Consider the following 26,490-nt stretch of genomic DNA (forward strand, 5'->3'; position numbering starts at 1 on the left):
TTGTGAATTGTGTGCGCAGTAGCCGCACGTGCATCAACAAAGTAGTGCCAAGCGTGCGCCTGTGTCCCATAAATAAAGGGCCGGCTGGATTGACCGCTAAAGGGTGCTGCAACCCCCAAAGGGCACTCCAAACAAAATAAAAATATATATTTTTTTGTGTTTGTGAATTGTGTGCGCAGTAGCCGCACGTGCATCAACAAAGTAGTGCCAAGCGTGCGCCTGTGTCCCATAAATAAAGGGCCGGCTGGATTGACCGCTAAAGGGTGCTGTAACCCCCAAAGGGCACTCCAAACAAAATAATAAAATGTTTTCTGTGTTTGTGAATTGCGTGCACTGTGGCTGCCGTGCATCTACAAAGGAGCCTGTGCCCCATAAGTAAAGGGCCGGCTGGCTCATTTCTTAAAGGGTGGTGTAACCCACAAAGTGCACTAGTCTACAAACAAAAATAAAAAATTATTTTCTGTGTTTGTGTGTGCCTTAGCCGCACGTATATATCAATATAACATAAATGGAGGACCAAACTTTCTCCGATAAAATTAAAATAGGGAAAGATCAAGAACCACTTCCTCCTAGTGCTGAAGCTGCTGCCACTAGTCATGACATAGACGATAACATGCCATCAACGTCATGTGCCAAGGCCGATGCCCAATGTCATAGTAGAGGGCACATACAATCCCAAATGACAAAGTTCAGGAAAATGACCTTGAAAAAAACATTTAAATCATCTGAAGAGAAACGTAAACTTGCCAATATGCCATTTACAACACGGAGTGGCAAGGAATGGCTAAGGTCTTTCCCTATGTTCATGACTAGTGGTTCAGCTTCACATGACGATGGAAGCCCTCCTCCCACTAAAAAAATCAAAAGAGTTAAGCTGGCAAAACCACAGTGAAGAACTGTGCGTTCTAAGAAGATATCACAAATCCCCAAGGAGAGTCCAGGTGTGGTGGTGGTTGCGATGCCTGACCTTCCCAGCACTGGACGGGAAGCAGTGGCTCTTTCCACCATTTGCACGCCCCCTGCAAGTGCTGAAAGGAGCACCCACAGTCCACTTGCTGATATGCAAATTGAAGATGTCACTGTTGAAGTACAACAGGATGAGGATACTGGTGTAGCTGGCGCTGAGGAGGAAGTTGGCGAGGAGGATTCTAATGGTGATGTGGTTTGTTTAAATCAGGCTCCGGGGGAGACAGTTGTTGTCCGTGGGATGAAAAAGCCCATCACGGTCATGCCTGGGCAGAAGACCAAACATTCCACCTCTTTGGTCTGGCAATATTTCTATCCAAATCCGGACAACTGTCTTGCCATATGTACCATATGTAAAGGTGAAATAAGTAGGGGTAGGGACGTTAACCACCTAGGAACATCCTCCCTTATACGGCACCTGCAGCGCGTTCATAAAAGGTTACTGTCAAGTTCAGAAACTTTGGCTAAGACCGTAAGCAGTCCAGGGACACCTAAATCCCGTTGTCCTGTTGTATCCAAGCGCCTTCAAACCACACCGTCAACTCCCTCCTCGTCAATTTCCTCCTTAGTCAGGATCAGAAGTAGTCCTGTAGGCCATGTCACTGGCATGACTGACTCTCCTATCCGGGATTCCTCCGGAGGATCCTGCATTGCTACGCCTCCTGCTGCCGCTGCTGCTGTTGCTGCTGCTGGGAGTCGTTCATCATCCCAGAGAGGAAGTAGGAACACCACTACTTTTACTAAACAATTGACCCTCCAACAGTCCTTAGCGGGGAGGATGAAGTACGACAGCAGTCATCCTGAAGCAAAACGAATAACTGAGGCCTTGACTGCTATGTTGGTGTTAGACGTGCGTCCGGTATCCGCCATTAGTGCAGTGGGATTTAGACAATTGATGGAGGTAGTGTGTCCCCAGTTCCAAATCCTGTCTAGATTCCACTTCACTAGGCAGGCGATACCGAGACTGTACAGAAACGTCAGAAAAAGTGTCCTCAGTGTCCTGAAAAATGCCGTTGTACCCAATGTCCACTTAACCACGGACATGTGGACAAGTGGAACAGGGCAGACTAAGGACTATATGACTGTGACAGCCCACTGGGTAGATGTATCACCTTAAGCAGCAACAGCAGCAGCGTCACCAGTAGCAGCATCTCAGAAACGCCAGCTCGTTCCAAGGCAGGCTACGCTGTGTATCACCGGTTTCAGTAAGAGGCACACCGCCGACAACCTCTTAGAGAAACTGAGGGAAATCATCGCCCAGTGGCTTACCCCACTTAGACTCTCCTGGGGATTTGTCATATCTGACAACGCCACCAATATTGTGCGGGCATTACATCTGGGTAAATTCCAGCACGTCCCATGTTTTGCTCACACAATAAACTTGGTGGTGCAGAATTTTCTGAAAAGCGACAGGGGCGTGCAGGAGATGCTTTGGGTGGCCCGAAAAATTTCTGGCCACTTTCGCCATTCAGCGACTGCGTGCCGATGACTGGAGCACCAGCAAACACTCTTGAACCTGCCCCACCATCACCTGAAGCAAGAGGTTGTGACGCGGTGGAACTCAACCCTCTATATGCTTCAGAGGATGGAGGAGCAGCAAAAGGCCATTCAAGCCTATACATCCACCTATGACATAGGCAAAGGAGGGGGTATGCACCTGACTCAAGCGCAGTGGAGAATGATTTCCATGTTGTGCAAGGTTCTCCAGCCCTTCGAACTTGCCACACGTGAAGTCAGTTCAGACACTGCCAGCTTGAGTCAGGTCATTCTCCTCATCAAGCTTTTGCAGAAGCAGCTGGATAAAGTGAAGGAGGAGCTAAGACGGAGCGATGTGGGACTTGTGGATGAAGCCCTTCATTCGCTTTGCCAGGATTCCAGGGTGGTCAATCTGTTGAAATCAGACCACTACATTTTGGCCACCGTGCTCGATCCTAGGTTTAAAGCCTATGTGGTGTCTCTCTTTCCGGCCGACACAAGCCTGCAGAGGTGCAAAGACCTGCTGGTGAAAACACTGTCAGCTGAAGCAGAACGTGACACGTCAACAGCTCCTTCTTAATTTTCTCCCGCAACTGGGGCTGCCAGGAAAAAACGTAGGTATCCTAAGCAACCCGCTGGCGGTAATGCAGGGCAGGCAGGACCAAGTTTGGACATCTGGTCCGGACTGAAAGACCTGGCAACAATTTCTGACATGTCTACTGTCACTACATATGATACTGTCACCATTGACAGAATGGTGGAGGATTACATCGGTGACAGCATCCAAGTAGGCATGTCAGACAGTCCATACCTGTACTGGCAGGAAAAAGAGGCAATTTGGAAGCCCCTGTACAAACTGGCTCTATTTTACCTGAGTTGCCCCCCCTCCAGTGTGTACTCCGAAAGAGTGTTTAGTGCAGCCGGGAACCTTGTCAGCGAAAGGCGTAGGAGATTGCTTCCACAAAATGTGGAGAAGATGATGTTCATAAAAATGAATTATCAACTCTTCCAGGGAGACCAGCCTCCAGAACGTACAGAGGGACCTGTGGTGGTGCATTCCAGTGGGGACGAGTTAATAATCTGTGAGGATGAGGATGTACACAACACTGAAGAGGGTGAGGAATCGGTGGATGAGGAGGATGAGGACGACATCTTGCCTCCGTAGAGCCAGTTTGTGCAGGGTCACATTAATTGCCAGCTTGTTTGTGGGGGCCCAAACTAACCAATCATTTCAGCCACAGTTGTGTGGCAGACCCTGGCGCTGAAATGATTGCTTTGTTAAAGTGTGCATGTCCTGTTTATACAACATAAGGGTGGGTGGGAGGGCCCAAGGACAATTCCATCTTGCACCTCTTTTTTTCTTTGCATTATGTACAGTTTGGGGCCTAGTTTTTCAAACTGCCATCCTGTCTGCCACTGCAGTATCACTCCTAGATGGGTCACGTGTTTGTGCCGCCCACTCGTGTCGCTTAGCATAGTAATCCAGCTACCTCAGTGCAACCTTTTGGACATAAAACACTATCGTGAGGTGTGAGGTGTTCAGAATAGACTGGAAATTAGTGAAAATTAAGGTTATTGAGGTTAATAATAGCATAGGAGCAGAAAGAACAACACATTCTGTGATTTTAGCTGTTTATGCTTTTTTTAAAAAAAATACAGATCCAAAACACAAAACCCAGAACCCAAAACACGGAAGGGTGGTTTTGGCAAAACCAATCCAGATCCAAAACACGAAGAAAGATCCAGATCCAAAACCAAAACACGAAAAGTGGCCGGTGCACACCCCTAGTAGTAACATATTCTCCTCCCTCGCCCGTGTTGTAACACATTCCCTTCCTTCACCCCGTAGCCCAGGCATTTGACATTCCCCTCCCTCACCTCTGTAGTAACACATTCCCCTCCCTCACCTCTGTAATAACACATTCCCTTCCCTCACTAGTCAAATAGGGGAGCAACACCAACTGCCAGTGATGTTTGGCTGCACTTGGGGTGACAGTTGGTGTTTGAATATTAACTGCAACAGCCTTGATGAGACAGTCAGGCAGGACATTGCACAGGGGGAGAAAACATATTTAGCCCTTATCACCTTGTTAGTCGTGCAAGGAATATACTCCCCGATTTTCATATTTTTAGTCCAGGGGTTTGGGCTAAGCATTGATCAGTCAGTCACTACATTTGATTATATATATATATATATATATATATATATATATTACTTTTTTCCCCTATATTACGTCCAATATGTAAGTGGCATAATACACCGAATCTACTTAATTCCCCTAATACTGTACAAGGGCGCTGAGGGGGGGAGCGGGTACAGTTTACCTGGGCCCAGGCTTGCTAGAGGGGCCCAGCGGGGCCCGGGTCCGGCGTCACCAGCCCCCTCCCTCACAGCAGCTCAGCACACAGCTTGGGCTGGGCTGCTGTGTGAGACTGCTCGCGGCTACTGCAGCAGCCGGAGCTGTCTCCTATGGCTGTGGGGGGGAGTGATCACACTGATCGCACACACCCCCCCTGCTTGGCACCAGGCTAGGGGGCTTACAGCGCTCCCCTCCCCGGCGCTAAAAAAGTGATGGTTTTTTTTTTCCAAGGGGGTGTGGCCACGCCTCCCGTGATTGGGCCACGCCCCCTCCATTACCCGGGCCCGGCCAGGCTCTCAACGGCCCTGATACTGTAATCTCATTTCACTCGCTCAGATTGGCTCATCCTTATACTATTTGTACAAGGGTCACTCACATCCTCACGTTCTCTCCAGTCTGTTTTACTACAGTTTTATATAAAAGAGTTTGGGGTCTGATTCAGCAATCTTATGTGCAGTGTACATGAAATAGCCGCTAACCCTGTAGCCTGTAGAATAGGAATATCAGGGTGATTACAAGTTTCCTGTCTGACTGCAGCACAATTTTATATAGGTACATTTTATTTGCTGTTCTACATGGGAATTAATGTCCTGCTTAAAAAGCATAAAGCTATCTCACTGTACCGCACTACAGTAATTACTGGTAACCCTCTGACCCTTACAGATAATCCTTATCTTAGTACATCCCTCCTATTCAGGTCCCATTGAGTTTATTTCACTCAAAGTTTAATCAAAACCTGACAGTTTTTTACTTATCGGTCTGTCGTTCTTGAGGACATCTGTCCCCAGGAAGCCTTAACAGCTAAGATGAAGCATCCGCAGTTTTGAAATGACTGATAACAGTTCATTGTAAGACTATGTTTGCTGATGTTTGCACTGCAGAATGTAACAGAAGCTACAAGGTCAGGAACTCTAAGGCTGGGCAGTGGGTACACACTAGACCAGTGGTCGCCAACCTTAATTGAGGTGTGAGCTACTTTAGTAAAATGAAACCTCCTGAAGAGCTACTAAACTTGTAGAAAACAAATCTGGCTAATAACCGAACTAGTGAAGGTCATTTAAGGAAAATTGAAACAATTGTTTCATAGAAAACAACAATGCATTCAATTATTACAGTGATATTGTTGTAGTTTGTAAATAAAATTAAGCACAGGCACGTTTCACTGTTAATTTTTAATGATTTTCTGTCAGGGCTGGGCGGGAGTCACTCGCTCTTCCGTAACGTAGACGACATGAGTGGTACCATAGGGAAGCACAGCTGCGGAAATCGCCTTTTGTGCTTCCCTGTGGCTCCACCCATGGTGTTGGCACAACGGGGGAGCACGCCTCAGAGGTCACTTCCTCCTAGTTTACTCGGCAGTACTGCAGCTAGGTGAGCTACCAAAATGAAGTCTGCGCGCTACCGGTAGCTTGCGAGCTACAGGTTGGAGGCCACTGCACTAGACATTGTGTACCTAGCCCGACATCTGCAGTGATGGGAGCCGGCATCAGCAAGTGCATACACATTACCGATGCGGGCAGCGATGGAGGAGGCCATGCTGCATTCAGCAGCATGGCCCTTGTTAACAGTATCTCCCATCTGCGCTGCATGTAGGGCCGACAGGTGATTTCATGGACGACCAGCGGAAGCAAGTACCATCAGCGACATAGAGGGTACACACTAGATGATGTGCTCGATGTGACGGTCCCATCTGCCGGATTGAACGAGATGTCGTCTAGTGTGTACACTGTCTATGAATTTATCCCACAGTGCTCATCATCAGCAAGTACAACCTGCAAGAGTCTCAAATTTGCATTTTGTATTTTGATGTGAGCAAAAATGTCATGAAGCCATCATTCACCATATGTGATGCAATCTTACGTCACTTTTTCACGATGAGGTCTCTTTGTTTAAGGATCTTGATAATGCCAGTGATTAAGGGCCTGATTCAGCAAGGAACGCAGCTGCAAAGAAGCATGCAATCGGCTGATAGTTACATACTGCGCATGCGTAAGCATCGCAGTGCGCGTGCGTGAACCAGCCACTGCGATCGGGACTACAATCGCAGTGACTACGCAGACCCATCGCAGAGGGATTGACAGGAAGCAGCGTTTGGGGGTGGTTTGCGAAACGCAGGCGTGCCAGTGCATTTGAACGCCGTTGCAGGGGCATGCATAAACAATCCACTACGATGCCATATGCAGCCTGAGGCCTGATAGCGTGCGCTGAAGCTAGAAATTTCTGAGTAAGGTCAGAGCTTGTGCAAGTGTGCATGAGGCTGCGATAGTACTCGGTTGTACCGATGTTTTCGCAGTCTTGCTAAATATTACGGAAGTGTGTAAGGTAAAATGGGCGTCCTTATGTAGTGCAGCGGTGGCATTAAAATCGCAATGGATTAGCATACTATCGCAGTTGAACTCAGGTTAGATTGTAAGGCTGCGTCCGCACGCACCCTGCTCGCTGTTAAAATATGCTAATGAATGCAATTGCACAGCAACCACAGCACTACACCAAGACACCCATCACTGTATAAAGCCACCCACTTCCCATGACATGCATTCGCAACTCAGCGAAAACATCGGTAACATCGAGTAACATTGGAACCATCCGCACATTTGTCGTTGACCTGACCCTACCGCAGAAACTGCTAAACTTCCTGTCGCCATCTAGACTTCTGCCAGCGTATGCTATCGCAGGGGTTTAATTACGCCCAGTCACGCCTGCGTTTTTCTGACCACCCCCCGTCACCATCCTCAATTGGTAACTTCCTGTCAATCACTGAGTGGTGACTCAGCGTGCTCCCTGCGATCGCTTCCCGATCGTTGTGGCCGGTTCACGCACGCGCACTGTGTCTTATACACATGCGCAGAATGCAATCCAACCTGAATCAGGCCCTGTGTGCGTAATCGCTATTGCATTCGCAGTTGCGTTCCGTAGTGAATCAGGTCCTAAGTCAAGAAAAGCTATAGAACAGTCTCGTGAGGAAGAAAGCCTGTTTAGTTCCACAGATATTCTTCTATAAGGGTCAATTTCACAATAAGGGTCCTATTTGTCACAATCCACATTACAGATGCGGATGTGATGTGCTACATTCACCAGGATACGCAATGTGATATTTATTTTGAATACATCTCAAGGATGCATCAAATATCGCATGCAGGGACAGAACTTACGAGAAAGCTCTGTTCTTGCGAAACCTCTTTGCACACCTAGGCCCTGATTCAGAGCCGGACGCTCTGACAGAGCGCTCGCTCTGAATCAGGGCATCTTTTTTTTTTTCATGGAGCGGCCTCCTGGCCGCTCGCATTGCTGTGGGTTGCCACCCACAGCTAATGCGAGCGGCCAGGATGATGGTCGCGATGGTCAAGACTATCGCGACCATCGGGCTTGCGACGAGACCCTTGTGGTAGGGTCTCGTGGCCGCAAGCCCCAGAGAGCTTTCGGCTCTAACAGAGCCGAAAGCTCTCCCACTGACATCACTTGTGATGTCAGTGGGGCCGGCCACAGATGGTAGGCGTTCCCATGGGATCGCCTCCGTTTGAGCAGCCACCCCCCCGGCCCGCCCACCAAAGAGGGCGTGCTGTCACTCAACATCGACAGCACGCCCCCTTTGGTGTGAGACCCAGAGCGACGGATTGCCCGTCGCTATCCGGGTCTCGAGCATGCGCACGACGGAGCCGGCTCCGTCGTGCGCATGCGTTCTGGGCCACCATCGACCCGGTTGCGAGCCCTCAGCGCTTGCGACCGGGTTTGAATCAGGCCCATATTTCCAGGTTATTTTTCTTTAAAAATACCCTGACAGTGTGACCGCACATACGCTTCTGCCCCCCCCGTGCGATGATAAACGCCCCCAACCCCCACGTCACACCGCCATTGTTGCTAAACTTACACTTACACACTGTCTACACATCTAGCCTCCTTGCATGTTAAACAGCCCTTCTAGTCGCGCCACATGCCGTGGCATGACTCGATAGTGCCAAGAGTCTTTTCTTGCAACTTTTTACATGCAAATGTGTCTTATTCGCACAGCGATGTAAATAGGATACACTGTGGGTGTATCTGCATGCAAAATGCTACGTTACAGTGTCACAGCCACTGACCCTGTAATGTAACATTTTGCATGCAGATACACCCACAGTCCCACACAGAATATAGGCATGCCGCATATCATTTTAATCAGCAGAAGCCGCCTATGCGTCCTATTTGCATTGCTGTGTGAATAAGATGGTCTGTGCTACCAAGTCACACAGCACTCATGTGTTATGTGTAACGTGACTTGTAGCGCATGGAGGATAGATGAATATGGACACACCTGTATCTGCCTGGTAATCGGTGCTATGGTGAGTGGTGAGCTCCTCTGGGACTCCAGTCAGCTGGTCACCGGGATCGTACAGCATAGAGCAGTTGACCGGAGTCACAGAGCAGGATCCCAGAGACCAGCTGACCGGAGTCACAGAGGAGCTCACCAGTATTGTTATGTTATCATTGCCAGTATTGCCACATAATTATACCAGCATTGACTCTATCAGTATTGTCACATACTGCAATCATACCAGCATTGACTACCAGTATACACGTGTTATCATATCAGCCTTGACTTAATCATGGCAGCATTGACTCTACCAGTATTGCCATGTCATTATACCAGCATTGACTCTGCCAGTATTGCCACATACTGTAATCATGCCAGTATTGACTGTATCAATATTTCCACTTGATCATACCAGCATTGACTCTATCAGTATTGCCACATGATCATGCCAGCATTGACGCTACCAGAATTGCCATGTCATCATACCAGCATTGACTCTATTAGTATTGCCACTTGATCATACCAGCATTGACTCTATCAGTATTGCCACATACTGTAATCATACCAGCATTGACTCTATCAGTATTGCCACATGATCATACCAGCATCGACTCTACTAGTATTGCCGCAAAATTATACCAGCAATCACTCAGTAATGCCATGTGATCATAACAACATTGCCCAAATGTTAATAACTGCAACATGTTCTCCGCCATTATTTATATTAGCAGTGTCCACATATTAAATATTTCAGTCTTCTTTCTATGTAAATTATGTACACTTTATAAATGCATGGCTCCCAAATTAGTTCTATTAGTGCTACAGATGTGTTATCTTGCATACGTGCGCATGCATCACGCCATGCAAATTGCCACAGCTACGTGCGCCACGGTACGCAATGGCGCACGCTTCGCTCGCACCATGCAATCCTATGGGGTTGCGAGTGCGAATGCAGTGCGTGTACCTGTTCGCGGGTGCGTGACTCACGCCATTCATGGCGCGATTTGCCGCATAAGCGGCAAAGATGAAACTGGACATATCTGTACCTCCATAGTAATTACTAGTTTTGAGTCCACATTTATTTTTATTAGCATTGCAGATGTGCAGTGCCGGAGAGTTACTGCCTGATGGTCTGGCAGGTCTGTAGAGGCTGCTTCTGTAATGTAGCTATAACTGGCTGCAGCTGCAGTGATAATTAAGAAAGTGCTAATTGATTCCATCCCTGATTGTGTTGCCCTTCATTACCAGACCAGATCACTAGTGTCAGACAAGTGCCATAATGCTTCCTTGTACTGCAGCCAGACCTTGAGTGTTCCCTCTTAACCACACATTACTAGGCTTGCAATGTTGCCCTGTGGATAATTCTGTGCTTTTGCTTTTCATTTTTATTTTACTGTACCTGTCTTCAACAGTCATCAGAAAGGCTGCCTTATTATTGCAAGTGCTGTTTGCTTCTGAAAATGTTGCAGATGTTTCACTTATAGAGTAGCAATAGTAGCCATGCCTTCTCCAGCCCTGTCAACATATAAGATGATATGATATGAGCACAATCACAGTACAGTAAAATGACTGTACAGTACATACCATTGTGATGTAGCTATTTTGTGATCATGCTAAAATTAGGAAATGGGGGATGAAAAAACAACATTGTAGATCTAGCTATAATGGACCAAAACAACGGCTGCTGCAAGGTTTAAACAAGTTATGGCAAACTTATTATTAACATCTACTTAAAAGTGAACTGCTCCCCTACGTGCCCAGAGAACACCACAAACTCATCTGGCCATCAACTCAACAAATACTACTGTGATGCTGGCAATTAAAATGTGCCCCACAGTTGTTCAAATTGATTCAAATAATTCCCATTATACCAGCTCAACCAGGCTGCATTGTTCACATTTGACAGAATGGTTCCATAAACTTATGCTGTTTCCACAATATACTCCCTTCAGCATAGATTATTACAACAAACCCAAAAATTAGTCAACAACAAGGCCATCTTCCTTAAATTATAATAACAGCTCCTTATTTAGATCACTACAACATAATATTCCTTAGATCACTCCTGGAGAAACGTCATTAGGTCACTACAACAGAACCTTCCTTAAGTCACAACAAGAGAACCTTCCATAGATCACTAAAACAGAACCTTCCTTTTATCACTACAACAAATCCTTCTTTAGATCACTTCAACAAAAACTTCCTTGGATTACCACAACAGAACTTTCCTTAGAGCACTACACCATAACCTTCCTTAGGTCACTGTGACAGAACCTTCCTTAGATCACTTCAACAGAAACGTCCTTGGATCACTACAACAGAACTCTCCTTTGATCAGTACAACAGAACCTTCCTTAGATCACTACAACAGAACCTTCCTTAGATCACTACAACAGAAACTTCCTTAGATCACTACACCATAACCTTCCTTTGATCAGTACAACAGAACCTTCCTTAGATCACTACAACAGAACCTTCCTTAGGTCACTGTGACAGAACCTTCCTTAGATCACTACAACAGAACCTTCCTTAGATCACTACAACAGAACCTTCCTTGAATCACTACAACAGAACCTTCCTTAGATCACTACAACAGAACCTTCCTTAGATCACTACAAACTAACTTTCTGTAGATCACTACAACAGAACATTCCTTAGGTCACTGTGACAGAACCTTCCTTGGATCACTACAACAGAACCTTCCTTAGATCACTACAACAGAATCTTCCTTAGATCACTACAACAGAACCTTCTTTAGATCACTACAACAGAATCTTCCTTGGATCACTACAACAGAACCTTCCTTGGATCTCTACAACAGAACCATCCTTAGATCATTACAAAATAACTTTCTTGGATCACTACAACAGAATTTTCCTTGGATTGCTACAACAGTACCTTCCTTAGATCACTTTAACATCACCTTCTTGTCACATGCCATATCTCTTTCAGCACCACTAATGTACTCAGCGCCTGATTCAGCAAGGAACGCAGTTGCTTATACGCAAGCAATCGGCCGATTGTTGCATTCTGTGCATATGTATGCATATGCACGCAGTGCGCAAACTAGCAACTGCGATCGGGGGAAGCGATCGCAGTCTATACGCGGACCCAGGGAAACGGGATTGCAATCATATTCATTAGCATATTTTCGCAGTGGCCGGGTGCGTGTGTATAACCAACTGCTTGCTGAATCAGGCCCTCAGCTGTTAGTTGTCTTAAGCTGGCCACATACTGGACCTCATTCAGAGTCGGTCGTTGCGGCCGCTCGGTCGTACGCCACTGATGTTCGCTAAACTGCGCATGCGTAAAATTCGCAATGCGCGTGCGCAAACTAGCTATTACGATCAGAAATTTCTCTCTCCTTCAACTTGGCCAGGTCGTTAGTTTGAGTGACAGGATGAGGCGTTTGTGGGTGGTAACAAGGGAAGGTGCTTGTGAACGGGGGAGATGAGATCCGAACGCAGGCGTGCCTGACTATGCAAACGGCGTTTTATGGGAATGTATAATTAACTAAGTAGTGTCATGGCACATGTGACATGGGAGGTTTTTACACTGACTTGATCGTAGTGCTTAAGAGAGGGTATGGTCTACCTTAAGCTCTTCGACCAGCTCCGATGGTTCCCGATGGTCTCGATTAATCATTATATGCCCGGAGATGACGTGTATTGTGAACGAGAAGGGGGCGTATTTTTAGTCTTACGGCCGCATCCTCCCTTCGCTCGTCCAGCTAACGATCCCAACTTAACGATGCAACTTGCGAGCTCTTCAATTGCATATCTGCCCCCTTTTACCTTACGACCGAGCGGCCGCAACAATCGACTCTGAATGAGGTCCACTGTACTTAAAAATTATCTTTTCAGACAGCCGGGATGCGGTTAAATCCTGACGCCTATCTTTAGCCCCACGCCAAAATCACGATACCCAGCATCCCGAACGAAAGTAAGCCAGGGCTTTCTAGCTGTTAGCCATGGGGGGAGGGTTAGGTTTAGGCACCCCTGGGGGGATTTAGGGTTAGGCACCCCCCCTCCCCCCCAGAAGGGTTAGGCTAATGGAAGGGGGGATAGGGTAAGGCACCACTGGGGGGATTTAGGGTTAGGCTAGGGGAAGGGGGGTGGTTAGGTTTGGCACCACTGGGGGGTAGGTTAGGGTTAGGCACCCGCCAAGGAGGGACAGGTGTAGGCACCCCTGGGGGGATTTGGGGTTAGGTACCCCTCCCAGGGAGCTTAGGGTTAGGCTAGGGAAAGGGGGGGATATGGTTAGGCACCACTGGGGGGAGGTTAGGGTTAGGCACACCCCTAGGAGGGTTAGGTTTAGAGTGCGGGAAGAGGGGGTTACGGTTATGCACCACTTGAGGGAGGTTAGGGTTAGGCACCCCCTGGGAGGTTAGGGTTAGGCCCCACTAAGAGAGGGTTAGGGTTAGGGGGGGGAGAGGGGTGAGTTAGGGTACTTACCAGCCCTAGTCGGGATCTTCACTGTTCGGGCATCCGGGATCGCATTTGGTCCGCCGGGAATAGATCCATAGATACATACCGATTCCCAGACAGCCAAATAGTTGGTTTGCTGGAACTAAAATCTGGAAATGTTTTTGAGCAAACAAAAATGGACCATTTACTCCCAAACACTAGAAAATGGACAAAACTGTTGTGTAGACAATTGAGAACGACCGTTTTCATCCATTTTCCAGTGTCTGGGTGCAAGTGGTCCATCTTTGTTTGCGCAAAAACATTTCCAATATTTCGTTCCAACCAACCAACCAACCAACTTGTTGGAAAGATAATCCTTAGGTGTGTGGCCCAACCTAACTGTGACTCCTCACTGAATTGGCATCAGGCTCCATTGATCCATATTACCATCAGTTTATTTCCAGCAGCAGAAATGCCATTGGTTGGATATCATTTATGTGATGTCCCATCCTCTATACATACTAAATGTGTGGTCCAGGAAAATCCCAACCCTTACGCCGCTGTTGACACAACATTTGATATTTGGCTGCATGCATGTTTTAAGCAGAATTATGTATTCATTTCATATAGTACAATGGGCCTGATTCAGCAAGGATCACTATTGAGATCACAGTTGCGGTTACGCACGCAGTCTCACTGTGAAGATATGCTAATGATTGCAATCGCTATACCGTCACAGCCAAACAGAATGACGCCCACTTTACCTTACACACATCCTAGACAGGAAAGGGATGCAATAATCTGCACAAGTAAAGTGTAGAAAATAATGGTCTTGTTGAAACCCCTAGTATCTAATTAAATAACTTTGCATAATGTACCACATTATTTGTAGGAGGTGCTATCACAGACAACAGTTATAGAAACTTTTTATAGATAGTCTAGAAAGGGTTGTCTCTTATTGATGCACAATTTAAAATAAAACTTTTATTCTTGTCATTAAAATATACATAATGAAATACAGTCCGTGAAATATTTAAAATATTTTCTTTTTTTAAATATTTCACGGACTGTATTTCATTATGTATATTTTAATGACAAGAATAAATATGATACTGTATTTTAAATTGTGCATCAATAAGAGACAACCCTTTCTAGTCCATCTATAAAAAGTTCCTTACACACATCTGTAATACTTTGCAAGTCTGCGAAACCATCGGTAACATAGAGTACAGTCGAAGCCTCACGCACACTTGCACAAGACCTGACCTTACCCAGGAATTGCTAACCTCATCGCACGCAGTGAAAGCCCAAGCTGCGTATGGCATCGCAATGGCTCATTTATGCACGCCTATGTAACGGTGTTCAAACGCACTGGCACGCCTGCGTTTTAACGACCCCTCTCCCCCGTCACCACCCCCAAATGGTCACTTCCTATCAATCACTTTGCGATCGGGTCTGCGTAGTCACTGTGATCATAGTCACGAGTGCAGGGGAGTCTTCGCGCATGTGCACTGCGATGCGTATGCAGAACGCAACAATCGGCCCATTGCGTGCGTAATCGCAGTTGCGATCGGTAATGAATCAGGCCCAATATGATTAAGTGCTTATTGAGCAGTTATTTAAATAAAGTCCAGAGTTGTACACAAGCCCGAAGGTTTGCGTACAACTCCAATGTTTGAAAATCTGCGCATATGCGGGATCTGTACTGTGCATGTGCAGATCTCCTTCTGCAAGCGCACCCGCAGTGCCCGGACACATACTATGTTTTTGGCAGGCTGCAGCCGTTTGGGGGCAAAACAGGGGTGGCATCAGGCAGTGTCCCAGAAAACAAGATCACGTCAGCCCCGTTTTCTGGGTCCACTGAAGCCAGTGGCTGCATCCTTGTATGCAGTTCCACTGGCTTCACAACAACACCCACCATCCTGAGTAACCTGCGGGTGACTCTGATGACCGATGTTCATGCAGTAGATCCGATGCCGCGTCTTCGGATGCAGCCGCAGGTCACAGAAGCCTGAAGGGCCTCTTATTACTAAAGACACCTGCTATGTGTTTTTGCATATTTTAGCACAGCTTCGGTGTAGAAAGACTCAGCGTCTGTACTATAGCGCCCAGGAATCTGGCCCCTAATCCACTGCATAGTTTGTCAGTAGAGGATGCATGTAAATGACAGTTGTGGTTATACAATACATGAATATTAAAGCACCACTCTAACAATGACCTTGAAATAATGTACAGTACCTTATCACACCCCTCGTCTACAGGAATTTGGTCATGAGCAACGGGCAATGGCTTCCTCTTACACATATAGGGAAATTTCTTCTCACACATCTTATCTGCCCAATGCCCATCCTGCGGTGGGGAGAACACATTATTATAATGTTAGTACCAGGTAAAAGCCAGAACCTTTACCTAAAATGTATGAAAGTGCAGCCTATCAATTCACTGAGAACTAGTGACATCACTGAGACATGAAAAATGCCAATACTACACGTGAAGGAGTAATCCCACTCCTATGACACAAACTGCTGGAAGTAACCTTTAATAATTTAATTAACTTTAACCATAATAATTTTGCACATTGTCAGTTCGCCTATACTCAGCTAGGCTGTGGCATTTCATTGGTGATGAAATGGTGTTAAGGGGCCTAATGCATACTTGCCAACTCTCCCTCATTGTCAGGGAGACTCCCTGAAATAGCAGCAATCTCCCTGTCTCCCTGAAGAGTCTACCAATCTCCCTCATTTCACCTTACCCCCATTATGACATTGTTATATAAAAAAAAACCAGAGATATATAAATTCAAATGGGATCATTAGTATAATTTCCCTGCATTGGTTATAAGGCACAATGGGCCTGATTCAGACCCACTCGCGAGCGGCTGTCCGCTCGCAAGTGGGTCGATGTTATGCACTGAGCATGCGCACGACGGAGGGAGCTCCGTCGTGCGCATGCGCCAGACGCGACGAGCGAAGGAAAGTTCTTCGCTCGTTGTGTCCGATCAAAGGGGGCGTGCTGTCAATGTTGATTGACAGCACGCCCCCTTTGGTGGGCGTGCCGGGGGCGTGCCTCCCTGACGGGGGCGTTCCCACGGGAACGCCTCCCGTCAGAAGCCGGCCCACTGACATCACTAGTGATGTCAGTGGGAGTGATTTTGGCTCTGATAGAGCCAAAATCACTCCGGAGCTTGCGGTTGAAAACCTCAACCGCAGGCTCCGGCTCGCAATTTCGATGGTCGCGATGGTCTCGACCATCGCGGCCATCAAAAAGCACGCTCGTATAGCCTGTGGGTGGTGACCCACAGCTATACGAGCGTCCAGGAGGACGCTCCATGAAAATGGAGCCCGGCCCTCATTCAGAGCGTGCGCTCTGCTCAGAGCGTACGGCTCTGAATGAGGGCCAATGATCCCTATGGTTACATGTATTTTCTGAGAAGTATCAGTGTTTTTATCAACAAGTAGATCTGACTAACTGCTTTGGAGCTCATTTACATGTGGATGTGAATCAATGTTATGACACGCCTCTCAGATGTAGCAGTACACGCCCACTTTACCGCCGCGCTAATAGGTGCTGCTTTCAAAATCTCCCTGAAATGCTTTTTCAAAAGTAGGCAAGTATGGCCTAATGTATTTCTGAGATAGTCAAATCTCATCTGGAACCAACAATGACTTCATGGTGAAAGTCACTCACAGTAAATCACATTTCTTCACTAGTCTGTTGTTTGGTCTGAACAACAACTGAATCTCTTGACCATGTCTATATGTTTTTATATTGACTGATTCTATAGTTACAATAATAAGCAGGTGTGTAGGTGTTCCTAATAAAGTGCCAACTGAACGTTTAAAACAGGTTAGCAATTGAGAATGAATGAGCATTGGTAATGTAATATACCATCTGGTTTACTGTTCTATATTATGTGTAAGATTGTTTTTTCTTTTTTTATTGCATCAAAATATATATTTTCTTTTTGTGAAAGTGGAGCTGGAAGTCCGCACAGGCATGAAGTCTGGCAAAGTGGTAAGACTTCTCCTGTACATGCCAGTCAGTTGCCCTAACAATATTTTCTTAATAAATTGGGGTGCAGGATGACAGCACTTAGGGTGGGGCTATATAGGAGTAAAACAATAGCCATATGTCACACTCATAAAGAAACTAAATACACAGGTGACAACATTTGAAAAAAAAAAAAAACGTCATCTGTCAGCACTGCAGCTTCCATGCTGCATACAGACTTGCCCTCCTGCTGCTCCATTACCGAGCTGGCGTGTGCATCTGCAGTTCATTCCATCTGCTGCTCTGTATTACCGCTTGTACCATCTCCGTGGATCCCGCTTTACGCCATTGCCGCTGACTGCTGCTATTGGGATAGTGCATGCAAGCTACTTGTACTCTGTTAACTCTGCACTCAGTGGTTCACTTCAGGTTAAACTGCTATACTATTGTACTGACCTTGTATTGGTTTCCCTGTAGTGTGTGCTATTCTCTTGGGCTGGTTCTGAGTAGGGTGCAGGTTCCAGAGATAGTGTACAGTATACAGTATGTACACCGAGTTGTCCAGTAAACTGTATTAACAATCCTGACTCTCAGTACCTGAGTTCCTCACTGGGATAAAGTTCCAGGTCTTGCATCAGAGCAGTACCAGGGTTTTAGCTTTCTCAAGCTCTACCCTGACTACATAAGACTCAGATTCCTGGCCTGAGCTCCACTCTGCCAGTAATATATTGTTCTGAGTTCCGGAGGTCACCTTTGTACCTGGAGTGTGTCCCTGGTCTTGCTGGCCTTCGCAGGTCACTAGGCTAGGGACCACCTAGAGGATCTGGATTGTTTAATCCAGGCTCCAGTTCTGTATCCATTCATATGACTAGTCCATGGTCCCTACATAGTCACTAGTGTACCTATTTTCTTGTGTAGACACTTGAGTCAGAGTATCGCCAAGCCTCCACGTATCCTGTGCACTGGATTCCTACCCAAGGGTCCCGTACCGGATGTACAGAATACTAAAACCATGACAATATTACAGTCCCTCTTTTATTCCGTACAGTGCATTTTCCTTTTGCAAACTGGACTATGTAGCGTCTTTGCTCTAGGATACTTATGGCAATGAGGTTTGTTCCCATATCTTGTACATAAAGCACAGTTTGGATGTCTGTGATTTTGGTTTGAGCCCTTATTTTCAAACAGATAGTGACTGTCCCAACTTCTGTAGCTGTAAGTACTTAATTTCCTATTGCTTTGATTGTTATATGATCCCACATGTTCAGTGTAGTAAATCACTCTTTATTACATCTGAAATGTCTTGTAGCACCTGGGTCAATATACCAGCAATCTTTTCTGTGACTGTGACACTTAAAGCTGTCTCATCAGAGTACTACAGAGTGCTGGCCAGCTATCAGGTAATAGCATACTGGTGTAATGCCAGTGTAAATGGTGGCAGCAGGAATAAAGAAGCAAATAATACTGTATGTGGGAGAATTAGGTAATGGCAAGTCTGGATTATAAGGGGGCAGGATGGGGCGGGTGCCCTGGAGCCCCCACAGGGCTCTAACACTGCCCCAAATTATGATGTGAAATTGCTGGTAAAAGAAATAGCAGTGGTGATTGGTGGGTTGGACAGGAGTCAATTTTATTGGTGGGATCACCCCTTAATCTGGGCCTGGGTGATGGTATGCAGGTAGACTGATGTTACCTTGGAGAAATAAGTGGGGTGATGTGGGGGCAGGAAGCTGGGGACAGGTGTCACCTGGGAGTGATGACTAAGAGTGAGCGGTCTGATGGTGCCATATCAATAATATGTAACAAACATACAGAAAATACAACAATTCAGAAAAAGATTGGTGTCTTTTTATTTACAGAGGTAACTTGCACCAGGGGTTACAATAAAATTAGGAAAGGTATTATCTTCGTAGTGGCGATGGTGCATTTTGGGGGTGGGAGGGGGTCACATTTTTATACCTGTGCCTACTATTTGCTAGTTCCGCCACTGTTGGAGAGCAACTGTCAACTCTCTGATTCATAGAAAAAAAAGATGGCCAATAAAATTCAGCTGGTTTAAGGGAGTCACAGGGGCAGCACCTGCTTGAGGGTGCAAAACTCAAAAGGGGATTCAGTGCAGCTGCCACCGGTAACCTGGACCGAACAAGTCTGGTGGGCCTGCACTGAGGCTGCTACTGGACTGCTGGTGCCGTCCGCAGCTGAGGGCAAGGTTGTAATGGGAGCTCCTCTCTCTCAGACAGGTCAGTCTTCTGTTGGGGGCTGAGGCAATTTAATGTATGTTTTATGTTTTATGTGAGGAACAATGTTTTTTTGGGGTTTATCTACTGTGGGGGTCAATGTGTGATTTTGCCAGGACAGTCACCACGCCCTTTGCTGTGAGGTCAGACCCCCTTTTCTTACACACCCCCTTTTCAACTTTGAAAGTAGATCACCGAGTCCAAATGTCTGGCAGCTCCTGCATTACATCAAGCACTGTATAAATATCTACACTTGGCTATATTGCTACAGTGTTCTCCCCAGAAATTTTTTCCAGCCGGGTGGCATCAAAAAGTAGCCGGGAGCGGGCCTTCGCAATTATGCGTGCACCGGGAAAAGGGGTATCTCCCTTGCCAATCAAGCCCAACAGGTCTCAGGCTGCTCCCCCACTGGCTCTCAGTCAAAAGTGCCCATTATGCAGTGCCCCCTGTATTTGTGCCCTTTATACAGTGCCCCCTGAAATACTCCCCTTTATGCATTGCCCCCTGTAGTTTAGCTTTGCCCTTATGCAGTGCCCCCAGGCTGAAGTAGTGCCCCTATGTAGTGTCTCCAGACTCGTCCCTTATGTAGTGCCCCCAGGCTTAAATAGTGCCCCCAGACTGGCCCTTTATGCAGTACCCCCAGACTTAAATAGTGTCCCTTATGCAGTGCCCCCAGGCTGGCCCCTTATGCTGTGTCCCCAGGTTAAATAGTGTCCCTTATGCAGTGCCCCCTGGCTGGTCCCTTATGCAGTGCCCCCAGGCTTAAATAGTGCCCCTTAGGCAGTGACCCCAGACTGGTCCTGGCCATGGTCCCGGTCCCAGCCCCGAACTTACCTTTACTTGCTCGCCCTCCCACTCCCGTTGCCTCGAGCAGGTGCACGGGGCAGGCTCCTCACGTTGCAGGTGACATCATGACATCACCCGCGCAGTGCATCACTGGGAATGCTTGACTCAGAAGTGATCGGAGGCTTCTTTAGCCTCCGGTCACTTCAGAGACCAGCGTTCCACAGCAGGGGTCGGCGGGGGAAAGTGTCGGGCAGTAGGCTGTTTCTGCCGGGCTATGAGCCCGCAGAAAACAGCCTGAGGAGAACACTGTGCTATTGTGGTAGTGTGTCAAATACTGAATATAATATATAAAAAGAGATTTACAGGTAATGCAAACTGCAATATAGGACATCATACTGTCCTGTGATTCCCAAAGTTATTATGCACACTTTTATGAAAACACTTACCATGCTTTATTGTCATTTACTTTGTCACCATTTGCCCTATATGTTGTTGTGGTGCAGCTTATGGTCTATAGACATTTTGGCCTAAAATAATTTAGAACTTCCTACAAGCATCTGCAAGATAAGCACTAAGCAATGGCAACATGGTTGGGCTCCCAGTGGCCACATTTGGTACTGCAGACTTTTTTTCCCAACTTCCCAAACAATATTTGTTATTTGCTTGGGGTGGAGAAATTTTGCATTCACTTGTAATCCCACATCAGAAATCACCTATATTGTTGGAGATATAAGTAGTAATGACAAAAAAATGTGCATCTAGTTTGGTAGACAAGATAAATGATAATGAAAAGACATGAACATTTTGCTTTGGACTAAGTAGTATTTAAAAGCAGCAATTAAATGAAAAATGTAAGTTATAAAAAGCTTTTTGGTATTTTGTTTTTCCTGACTGCTGCTACTGATTAATAACTGTGTAAAATCTTCAGATTTATGTTACTACCATGGAAACAGCAGTCACAGGATGTACTAAGCAGAGAGGCTTTGGAACACCCCTCTGAGCTTTGTTTTCACTTTGACATCCGTCCCTTCTTCTTCTCCCCCCCACCCTCTGTCATCACATGACATGAAGAGAGTTGTGATGATCTGTAGGAGGATAGCTAATAACAATCAGATGCTTAAAAGAAAAACAAAAAGTAATTTATGATTACTGCTTTTAATACAATATGTAATGATTTATAAAGAGACAGTGTCCCACCTTAGTGTATAATGCAACACAATCCTCTTGTTTGTTGTCGAGGTGAGATGGTTCTCCTCTCTGCCAGACTGTATATGTTACTGGGGACCCGTCACTCCATTCAAAAAATAGTTGTACCTTCAGATCATTTAATCCCAGCCAAACATACTCTATTTGTTCTAGAAAACAGAATTTAAATAGTTAAAAAAAATTAAATCTTGGCAAAACTGTTTTCATGACAGTGCTTAAATAATTGGTTTCTGCATTTCTTGGTTAGAGGACAGTATGGAGGTGTCTGTTCTTACCATCCACCAGATGGCACTACTGAACTCTGCCCTGCTCTTTTTCATATACTGTAGGACATTTTTATAAAGGGACGGGGATAGTAAGTATGAGATATTGGTTCATATTTTGATGAAAACATTTAAGCATACAGAACATGATACTGGTCCTTAATTCCGGCAAGCTATAAACTGACGTGGGCTGCAAGCTTAAATGTTTTGATCAAAATATGAGCTAATAGCTCATACATTTATTTTGCTAGATATATACAGAATTGCAATAATGAGAACAAGCGCTGACATCAACTGTCTTGCTTTGTATCCATATAAAATAGTTATGCTGCCATGCAGGGCCGGCGCTACCATTAGGCAGATGCCTAGGGCCCTGGCCACAAGAGGGTGCCGCTTACTTAGTCTGACACTAAAATAAAGGATGTCAGAGAGAGTCTTTCATCTACAGGATCCTGGAGATGGGCGCGGATCCTGTCAGCCGCAGCTGACACTTTCCCCCCTACTCTCTGGGCATGACATGTCTTGTGTTAAAGTGGAGCTAGTCACTGTGTGTGCAGTGCAGCCAGTCCCTGGCTCCGAGTCACTCTAGTCCCCTGCTATCTCCTCCTCCCCGTCACTCCCTGCGAGTGAAGCTCCGCCTTCCAGATGAGAGTCGAGGAGCTGGTCTGTGCTGGGAGCTACACCCTGTGCATGCTGTAGTATAAGTGAGAGGGAGTCGTGGTAAGTGCTGTGCTGTACCCCCTGTAAGATGTTAGCTGACACAAAAGAGGGAGCACCTGCCATAATTCACTATAAATCTGTGCCCCTGATTGCTCCCTATCCCCCCCCCTGTTGCTGGAGACACGTGAGGGCTGAGTGCTCCCAAAAGACATGTGAGGGCAGGGGCGTATCTATAATGGGTGCAGGGTGTGCGGGGAACACAGGCCCCTGGGTTCAGGTGGGCCCCACACCGCACACCCTGCACCCATAATATTACTTACCTCTCCGGAGTAAAACTACTGGAAAATGGCCGCGGCGGACATTTTCCCATCGTTTGCGCATGCTACGTACAGGGAAAATGGCCACTGCTGCCATTTTCCCGGTGACCTGTGCATACACTATAGACTCTGGGCACACTCTAGTGCCCAGAGTCTACTGTATAACTCCGCGCTGGCCGTGCAAAGCTCAGTGCGCTGCCGGGCGGAGAGGAGGGGGCCCGTGTCGGAGACTGTGTGGGGGGCAGGTAGGGAAGAAAACAGTGGGGGGAATGGAGCACATGGAGGTCTTTACATCTCACCTGCTGGCCTGGAACTACTAATGTGTGGCTTATTCCTACAGCAATAGAACAAGTTATTTGCATATATTAGTGTTATCATTGTGATGTATTTGTTTGTCTATATACAGAAGGTTAGTGGGGCAGTACAGTGTGTAAGCAGCATTGTGTTGTACAGTGTTGTTCCGTTGTTGCATCAAAATGGGTTTAGCTTAATTAAATATTGGTATTTTCCAATATGTGTGTCTGTGTGTGGTTTCTTTAATGCAATGTTGTTACTACTGGGCCCAGGGGACCTTCATACACTACTACCCCTGTGTCGTTTAGTGCGCACAAGTGGGTTTCGCCCTATGTCACCCAGGGATGTGAGTGACAATGTTCTGCTGTAGCATTTGTGTAAAAACCACCCTTCTGTATGTATAATTGAATTAAATTGAAAAATATGTTATTTAAAAAATGTTTTTCTTTAGAAAAAAAAAGAAAACTGTTACCTACCCTCCAACATGACCCCTTCCACCCAGTACAAAATGCTCTGCTCCTGGACTTCACACCTAATTAATGATTGCAGACACCTGTGTTGAACTAGTTAATAGATGAGTCAGGTGTTTCACCACAGGTGTCTGCAATCATCAATTAAGAAGGAAGCCCAGGAGCAGAGCAATTTGTACCGGATGGAAGTGGTCATGTTGGAGGGTCTTGCATGTAATGGTGCATACACACGGTCAGATTTTTCCTTCAGATATGAACGATAACGATTTAAAAATCGTTCAGTCGTTCATATCTGAAGGAAAATCGTTCATATCTGACATGCCTGAACGATGGACGATCAACGATGCGCGTTCCCGATGGTCAGATAACGATTTCTGACATCTGATGTGTTTGCAGTCAGACTTGGACGATACCATTCATTTTAATGCAGTCAAAAATCGTTCAATCGTTCAAATCGTTCAAAACTTTGGTAAAATCGTTCAAATCGTACAATCGTTTAATCGTTCATCTGACAAATCTGACAAGTCTGACAAATCTGACCGTGTGTATGCTCCATAAGCTTTTAAATACTGTTTTTCTAAAAAAAATGTTGATGTGATCTGATTGGTGCTCTGAGTGGAGAGGTTAAGCATCAGTGAAATATGACGGGTCAGTCTCCAAATAGCGCTGTACATCCCTTTATTATTTGTATATCAGTTGAATACTAATAGTCAATTTAAATATAATACAGTTGGATAAAAATAAGAAATATTTAATCTGAAAAATTCATCAATAATAATAAATTTGGTATAGAGACGGAATAAGCGAACAATAATAATAAAAAAACACATATAAAATGGAATTTGCCTTTTTATTTCCGGCTGCAAATTGCATTTCTTAGAGCACATACGCGTCTTTTTGCAGCCACAAGCCTGACTAGGAGGCCAGGTCAGGGACAGAAGAGGATGTGTACTGTCTTTGAAGGTTTGGGTGGAGGGTATTGTGGGAGAGGGGGCGGTATTGTGTAACTTTGCCTAGGGCACCTAGAAACCTTGCACTGGCCCTGCTGCCATGTATAATATGGAATACTGTATACCACAAACAGAAGTTCAGGCTTATTTCATTCCTCTGTTTCAAGTCACTACCTAATGTTGTCCTAGTCTATGGTAAGTAAGTAATATAATGAAGCATTTTAATACATTAATGTTAATTAATATTTAGTTGCTGATTTAGTGCTACTTACCATACTCAAACTGTGAGGTAATAAAACCTGCTTCTCCAATATTGTGCAAAGTTACGAGATCCCCCTCTTCCTTCCTGCATGATAACATTGCGTCCTTCCAAATCCTCGCCTCTTTATGCAGAGAATAACAGTGACCATAATAGGGTATCCAGGAAGATGGGCAGGAGATGGGATCACTGCTCCCTGTGAAAAAAATATAACAACATGTCTGAGTATTGCATGTAAATATTACGTCTCTCAGATACAGTATATGCATCCGCTCCTGAGGTTTGCAATCAAGAGTCAAGTTCAAAGCCGCTACTTACAGTAAAGGTCCACTGAGTCATTTAAAATATATTAGATATATGCACTAAGAGCTCGATTCAGACCCGCTCGCTAGATGCTTATGCAAATCTGGCGACCCAACAGCAAGGCAGGCGTTCGCACGGCAAAGCATTAGCACGCCTACTATGTCATGGTGTGCAATCGCTCTGTGTATTCAGAAGCCCACCAGCCTGTCTTAAGACGCCCACTTATGAACGTCATCTCCAGGATGTGTATGCATCTTTCGGTAACATCGAGTACCATCAGAAGCGAACGCAGCACTTGTGGTTGACCATACCCTACCGCAAGCACTGAGAGCACTGCAGTGTAAATTTCAGTCAGGTGACGTGTATTATGACGCTGCCTCTGATTACGCCGCATAGTAGAAGTGCCACATATAACACATTAATCCACAAAATAGTAGTGCTCTTTGCACATTTCCCCCCACCCCAGCAGCTCACTTCCCCATGTCCCTCCAGCAGCCTCTCGCCTCCCCCTTTGTGCCACCAGCAGCCAGCAGGTGAGGATTTGAGGCCAGGCCGTGAGCTAATTACAGCTGACGCAACAAATCAAGAGCCGCCACTGCTGATTGGCTGCCTGTCTGAGAGCTCTGATTGCCTCGTGACCGGCAGCGCTGTCTCTCTATGACTGCCTGCCAGTGCGCCAGCTGTAGTCAGCTGGAGGGCCGGCACCAAATCAACACCGCAGCCACAGGGCTCCCCTCGACGGCCCTGTCTGGACCGGCCCACCTTGTGCGCGACTGGGTGCAGGGGGAGCGGCAGACCACAGAGGCAGCTCTGGCACCACAGCGGCAGCACCCCTAGAACCCACTGTAGTTACACCACTGTTTGCATGCATGCTATCAAACAGTGGGATTCTTTTCTGGATCAATGGAATGGGGTTATAGCAGCGTTTTTCAACCATTGTGCCGTGGCACACTAGTGTGCCGCGAGCAGTTGTCAAGTGTGCCACGAGATCAGCGAAGTCAGAGCTGACTGCTGTCCTGGGCAGTGCTTGGTTCTTCTGGGAGACTCAGGCGTGCTGGGGCCGTGACCCATGGAGACGCGGCGGCATGACATAGGTCACGCACGACGTGTTGCACGGCCATCTGCACACTGCTCCCAGCTCTGCACTCTGTGCTCAGTCACTGGCTGTGACTGAGCAACCCCAGCCGATGAGGGACAGGACAGGGACGACAGTGAGCCTTCTCAACTGGTTATTTTAATTTTTGTGGGGGCTAATG

The 26,490-nt window shown here is 46.3% G+C and overlaps 1 protein-coding gene across 1 annotated transcript in view; it reads right to left on the reverse strand.

The window, feature by feature from the left end:
- The window catches only part of LOC148517458 (macrophage mannose receptor 1-like), a 211,528-nt gene that overhangs the window by 121,826 nt on the left and 63,212 nt on the right, over positions 1-26,490 (reverse strand). Inside the window, exons 7-10 of the mRNA XM_088478604.1 lie at positions 24,945-25,127; positions 21,710-21,867; positions 15,738-15,848; positions 10,493-10,608 (exon numbers count right to left, since the gene is read on the reverse strand). Coding sequence (XP_088334730.1) covers positions 10,493-10,608; positions 15,738-15,848; positions 21,710-21,867; positions 24,945-25,127 — 568 coding nt within the window. The remainder of the gene's footprint in view (positions 1-10,492; positions 10,609-15,737; positions 15,849-21,709; positions 21,868-24,944; positions 25,128-26,490) is intronic.

Source organism: Taudactylus pleione, unplaced genomic scaffold, assembly GCF_031769625.1.
Source record: "Taudactylus pleione unplaced genomic scaffold, aTauple2 ptg000216l, whole genome shotgun sequence".
Lineage (NCBI taxonomy): Eukaryota > Metazoa > Chordata > Amphibia > Anura > Myobatrachidae > Taudactylus > Taudactylus pleione.